This window comes from Filicampus tigris, chromosome 14 (genome assembly GCF_054856515.1).
Source record: "Filicampus tigris isolate MCC_2025a chromosome 14, RoL_Ftig_1.0, whole genome shotgun sequence".
Classification (NCBI taxonomy): domain Eukaryota; kingdom Metazoa; phylum Chordata; class Actinopteri; order Syngnathiformes; family Syngnathidae; genus Filicampus; species Filicampus tigris.
In genome coordinates this window covers 43924-50293 of record NC_141230.1, presented here as the reverse complement: position 1 = coordinate 50293, position 6370 = coordinate 43924, and the positions used below count along the sequence as shown (strand labels likewise).

The window sequence follows — 6370 nt, the reverse complement described above, 5'->3', positions numbered from 1 at the left end:
GCAATCTCAGTGGTGCCCCGCTCTCTGCTAAAACAGATTAGAAAGCCTTTGCGACTTGAATTCCGGTCTTATTTTTTAAGACACGGGTGTATGCCCGTTTTGAAAACACATCGATGACCGTGAGTAGATATTTATATCCGTCATTGAATTTTGATAAAGCCTGCATGTCACATAAATCTGCCTGAAATTGTCTCATAGGACCCCTTAAAAATACTATATTTCTAGTCAAATTTATTCTGGCTAGTTTGTGCAGTGTGTACGCGTCTTCACCCGCTAAATATTCTTTAACTTTAACGGGGTTTAATTTTTTATCTGTGACCTGCTCCATACCCTACGCAGACGGTTGACGCCTCCGTAACTACCTGGATGATTGACATCATAATATATTTTGGACATGCGTCTCTTTGCTGCCACGGTTGGATACCTTATGATAGATAATGATGCGTGCGTCGGTTAATGACTGATTCGAGCTCACGTAATGTCTTTTTTAATTTTTTTATTTATTATTTTTATTTTTTTTATTGATTATAAGGATGCAGAAAAGATACATTCATTATAAAATGATCACATGGTTGTATAAAAATACATTCAGACGGTATGTAGAAAATACATTCAGAATAAAATAGTCACATGATTGTATAAAAATACATTCAGACGGTATGTGGAAAAATACATTCAGAATAAAATGATCACATGGTTGTAGAAAAATACATTCAAACGGTATGTGGAAAAATATATTCATGATAAAATGCTGTATAGAAAAACAAATACTAACTATGAAATAATATAACACATGAATCCTAGTTACGTATTAATATAGCACACAAATCCTACCTATGAATTAACATAACTGACTATGTTGTATAACACATCCGGATGTACTTTTGACTCGATTGCATTTTTGAACATCTCTATTTCATATGTCAGGTGTACAGGTATGTCATGTTGTTGTGAATGTATCACACAATCGATAAAAAGCGTTAGAATGGTAGCCAGATAACATCTCCATCCCATTCGTTCAAAATCTATTCCATTTTTTCAGACAGACAATAATTATTCATTTTAATAACGCTTCTTACAATCTCCAACCGTGATCTGTGAAATAAGGGCTGTGAAAACGATCTTACTTTCGCCATGATTGTTAACATTCTCTGAATGGAGTCTGTGTGTGGTGTTGTGGATGAACGCTCTATGACCAGTCCTAAAATTTCTATCCAGTCATTAATTCTATAGTAATACCTGACGGATAATTTTCTGTAAATATTCCCCATTTGTTACTTAATAACACTGCATCAGAAGTTGAATGGTGGTCTCCTTAAATGTAACTCCTTCCTGAAAATGGTGATGGTCTTGTTCAATTTTCATGAAAATATTATGCTCGCGCGCTAACTCCAACAAAATGATCTCCACGAGGGTCTTAAGTATATGTGGCTCGACTGTGAGGTTGAAAAGTACTAACATCCGATGTATGGTTGGCAGCAGGTTAACACTGCACAATTTCGGTATCACCTCGCTAAAGTGAGCGTACAGTAGATATTCAACTTCCTCTAAAAAAATACAACTGTGTCTCGTTTGACTAGGATTATCTACTTCGCACCCTGGAGTGATGGATTTAGAATGCTTTCTCAGAACATAATTAAGTAAATATCCGATCACCTGCTTAACACAGCTATATACTGTCACAGAGAGCCAGCCTTTGGGAGGCGTCTGCATCCACATGTACTTTGTACCAACCCGTTCTTGGACGATGAATGGGTCCCGTTCATGCACCATGAACGGGGTATCCACCACGATCGATCCTGCTGATGAGGGCGGCTGTATTCTGAAGCCCTCGTCGTCGTAACACACTGTCTCAGGTGACGATGGTGGTGCTCTGCAGCCCTCGGTGTCGGTTGATGCAGGTGGTGAGTATGCAGTGTCTAAAGGTGGAATGACCATCTCCGGGTTCCAGAACGCTGCCTGAGGCCGTTGCTGCTGATGCACATCTTCGCTCGGATTGTGGTCGGGCGGTGGCTCAAGAGGCAGGGAGGCAGGTTGCTGAGGCTCACATGCCGCTTGAGAGTGCTGAATGACCCCTGCTTCCTGGCCTACAATTAAAGATAAAAAAGAGTGAGTAAGGCGTGCAACCTTGACAATCACATCATCATAAAATGTCTCGGATAACTCACCCTGCGCAGACGACTTCTCATTTGTTGGTAGAATAGCGATGAAAGATGCGTCGATGACAGGTGTATCCTCGTCACTGTGCTCAAGCCTGGATGTTATCAGGATCGGAGGAGGTAAGTAATCACTCTGATCTCCTCTTGACACAGTCACTTTGGCCTCCAGTGGTCGTCCATGCTGACGGCTTAGAGGAGTCCATGAGGTTTGCAGGCGGCGTTTGGCTGAAGTCTTTGTGGCTGGCATCATGGTGAGACCGCTTTTTCTTAATACAGATCGGACGCGTGCTTTTTTTTATACTACTGTAGGCGGAAATTATGCTGTATTAGACACTCCTCTTGCTTACTATTGGTTTGTTTTACCCATGTATGGTGTCATAGAGAGAGAGAGAGAGAGAGAGAGAGAGAGAGTGTGAGTGTGTTTGAGAGGAAAAAGGTGGGGGCAGCGTAGGTGGAGCTGAGGGGGAGTGAGTGTGGGTGTAGGTGGGGGTTTAAGGGGCTGATCTGTGTTATAGATTATATGTTAGTTTTTTCTTAAGACTAACAATGTTGATCCACATACGGCTTGAAAAAGTTCTGAAATATCATTCTCACACGCATCTATCCTCTCCACCCAATCTGTTGAAGGCACTTTTAACAGCTGACTAGATACTCAACATTCACTGTTAAAGACATCGAGAGTGAGAATGGCGTCGTCACCCTCGCCCTGTGTGAACTCGTGACGTGTTATCTTTAGTCTGAAAAACCAACGACCATTTGGTCCCACCCTTGAGACCCACGTGAAAGTAATATCTGACCATGTAGATGTCGGTTGATTGTAATCAGTCATGACCTTTGGGACCATCTACTAATAACACCCCAATCGTTTGAATTCAGAGATCCAAAGCCCAGCTGCTGTGGGGTGTCATTCTCATGTATCATATATAGAGATATCTCACCTATCTGATATAAGAATCGATACCCCCATGAAGCATCATCCGGTAACAGCCAGGATTGCTCTAGAATCTCCGCCGGCTGTTGTTGAAAACGCCGTAAAAATATCTGGTTCTTGTGCGGGGCCGTGCGTCGTTGCCGATCCAAAAAAGCTGGCATGGATGGTTACACACGTCTCTGAAATAATTTTTTCTTAGAGTCAGTCTGTCTCGATGCCGTTATGCGTGGCGGTGCTCACTCCTTGATGAGGTCGTGGTTCTTTTTAAAAAATGACTGGCTTTTTTATACGAGTACCCTTCATGTCTAAAACCACACCTCCGTATGTCACATGTTTTAAATTTGTACTGTTTTTTTCTCCGGCGCGCTTTAGACCCAGAGTATTCTTCCATCTCATCATCACATCCCACAACAGCAGAATCACAGGTATGCTTTTTAAATTATTTTATAGATCGCCCACACAAACTATGTACCAGTTTCTCATTTTTCCCCTTCCAATACTCTCTCTTTGACCCCTCGCTGACCCCTCTCTGACCCTCCAGCATGTACATGCCCGGACATATCCCTCATGAACCTAAACCAACGTCACATTTTATGTTTAAAAAAAACCTCGGGTGTCTGCTTTTTTATGACCTACTGATGTTTAGTAAGATAACCTCCCGTGCAATTGCGCCTCCCATAAAAACACGTTGGCCGATTTTACGTTCAAATCCTGGTTTTTTAATCCCTCTACAGAAAAAAAAAAAACACATGTTGTTTAATTACTTTGGGCAGACCACCGTACGTGAAAGGATGCATCTCCTCACCCTTCTTGTTTAGAATCCTGAACGTTTAAATTCCTGGAGTCACCTTTTTTTATGATCCTACAGAAAAAACACTGACCGTCCACTCTTTGAGACATACCCCCATCCTTCTGGACAATGTGTGTGCGTGAAAGGAAGCCACCTTCTCACCCCCTCCTCCTTCTCCTCCTTCTCACTTCCCAAGGTAAGATGATACATTCTATCCTTTAAAACATAAAACAACACTTAATACATATATCAAATTATGTTAAAACACAACCTGACATATACTACTTTGACCTTTTAACTACTTCACATAAAATGATGACCCCAGGATGTCCATCCATCCATTATCTATACCGCTTATCCTCACAAGGGTCGCGGGCGTGCTGGACCCTATCCCAGCCATCTTCGGGCAGCAGGCGGGGGACACCCTGAATTGGTTGCCAGCCAATCGCAGGGCACACACAGACAAACAAACATCCACGCTCACACTCACACCTAGGGGCAATTTAGAGTGTCCAATCAATTTACCATGCATGTTTTTGGAATGTGGGAGGAAACCGGAGTACCCAGAGGGAGAACATACAAACTCCACACAGGGAGGCCAGATCGAACCCACGACCTCTGAACTGTGAGGGGTTACCCCCTCAGCTAACCAGTCGACTACCATGCCACCCGTCATATTGTTATGTTGTAACAAATTGTATTTATAAGTAATTTACAACGTATAACATTATTTCTTCATTTGATTAAACATAGACTGGTATGTTTGAAGAATTTAGCGCATCATGGCGAATTCTCAACAAAGACTTTTATATTGAACGACCTCATTTATTCTGACAGTGTATCTGCAGGCTTGGGGAGCATTTAAGTCAAAACAATCGCTAACACACAAAAAATATGAAACTCACCACTTCAATCTCAAATGTCCGACACAATGTCAAAATCCATCATAAATGATCATATTACATCGACAAGGGTCCAGTAAAAGTATTCCAGTAATATAGTTAGTCCACAACAAGACTGACATCGATAAAGCCACATTATTAGCTGCTCCAACCGTTACATGTTGCTATCACATACGCATATTTTGTACATATGCACTGTATTTTCCATCATAGATTGAGTTAGGTTTGACGGATGTAGCCACACGAGTTTTCAAAACATCAGCTGGACCTTATGTTTGATTTATTTCTTACTTTATCCAATAAACAAATGTTTTCCATGTCAGGAGTTCAACAACAGCCAATGAACAAATTATGTGCGTAAATAGTACCACCCCTGCATTTCGACGATTCGTCAGTTGTGTTTGCAGTCACAACCAAAATGCTTAGTTGGTGATTGACGCATTCAACGGCCAATGAAATTCTTCAACAAAAAAAGAAAAAAAAAACATGGAAAATCTTTTTGAACAAAAACATCCATCCATTATCTGTACCGCTTGTCCTCACAAGGGTCTTGGGCGTGCCGGAGCCTATCCCAGCTGTCAACGGGCAGTGGGTGGGGGTCATCTCGAATTGGTTGCCAGCCAATCGCACTGCACACAGAGACAAACAAACATTCGTACTCACAATCACACCTAGGGGCTATTTAGAGTGTCCAATTAACCTGCCATGCATGTTTTTGGAATGTGGGAGGAAACCGGAGTACCTGGAGAAAACCCACGCAGAGACGGGGAGAACATGCAAACTCCACACAGGGAGGCCGGAGCCGGGATCGAACCCACGACCTCTGCACTGTGAGGTGGACTTGCTAACCAGTCATCCACCGTCCGCCCTTGAACAAAAACAATGCTGTGTAAAATGCTAATTTTCTGTCGTATTATTCTCAAATTTGAAATGGAATTGGATGAGCCTTTGAGCTGTAATCTTGTTGTGTTTATTTAGTCCACCACGCTACTACCGTATTTTCCGGGCTATAAGCGGCACCGTTATATAAGCTGCACTTTTATACAAGCCGCACTTATCTATGTTGATAACTTTTATATTTACTGCATTTAGAGAACGATTATGAACTGTAAATGTACATGTATGTACCTGAGCAGATTATTTCCTAACATTGCTTTTTAACACTGCAGCAACGTTGCTGATTAAAACAGAACAGAACCAAGAGTAAATAAACAGTACTTATCTGCTCCAACTAATGTCCACCAGACTCCACCATCTATTGTTCTATTACAGTCTACATATGCACCTGTCTTGTATTATGTTAATAAAGTCAGCCAATCTAACACACGACGTGCTAAATCAACAATAGCATTTCACATCAAAACAACAGAACAGACATAACATCAGCCAATCGCATTCATGTGCACTTCATGGACCTCTAGGAAAACATTGAATCAAAGCATTACAGCACCTAATGCAATTACCTAGTCTATGGCGCCCTCGCCTGTTGAACTCCTCCACCTGCAGTCACATCCAGTTAATGGAAAATGTATTGTATTGAATTGTACTGTCATTCTGGTTAGAACGCCCCGAGTGGTGGAAGAAAAAT

General features: G+C 41.7%; 1 protein-coding gene across 6 annotated transcripts; it reads right to left on the bottom strand.

The window, feature by feature from the left end:
* Positions 1–385: 385 nt before the first annotated feature.
* On the bottom strand, positions 386–6155 carry LOC147136015 (uncharacterized). 6 transcript variants are annotated; one of them, XM_086052500.1, is made up of 5 exons: positions 5525–6155; positions 5313–5411; positions 4043–4096; positions 2169–2340; positions 389–2087 (listed from the first exon to the last, which is right to left on the bottom strand). In XM_086052500.1, the coding sequence occupies exons 3-5, from the start codon at positions 4088–4090 to the stop codon at positions 1279–1281; spliced, it is 1029 nt and encodes a 342-aa protein (XP_085908626.1). In that variant the 5' UTR covers positions 4091–4096; positions 5313–5411; positions 5525–6155; the 3' UTR covers positions 389–1278. The 6 variants fall into 6 exon arrangements, 5 of the variants coding, with proteins under 5 accessions (XP_085908626.1, XP_085908627.1, XP_085908624.1 ...); XR_015089706.1 differs by having other exon boundaries at positions 386–2087; positions 3098–5411; XM_086052501.1 differs by having other exon boundaries at positions 390–2087; positions 3993–5411.
* Between the last annotated feature and the right edge of the window lie 215 nt (positions 6156–6370).

Coding starts and splice junctions, on each gene's coding strand:
- LOC147136015 (XM_086052499.1), bottom strand. CDS start 2,409: ATGATGCCAGCCACAAAGACTTCAGCCAAACGCCGCCTGCAAACCTCA. Junction 2,088..2,168: donor TGAGAAGTCGTCTGCGCAGG/GTGAGTTATCCG, acceptor CTTTAATTGTAG/GCCAGGAAGCAGGGGTCATT.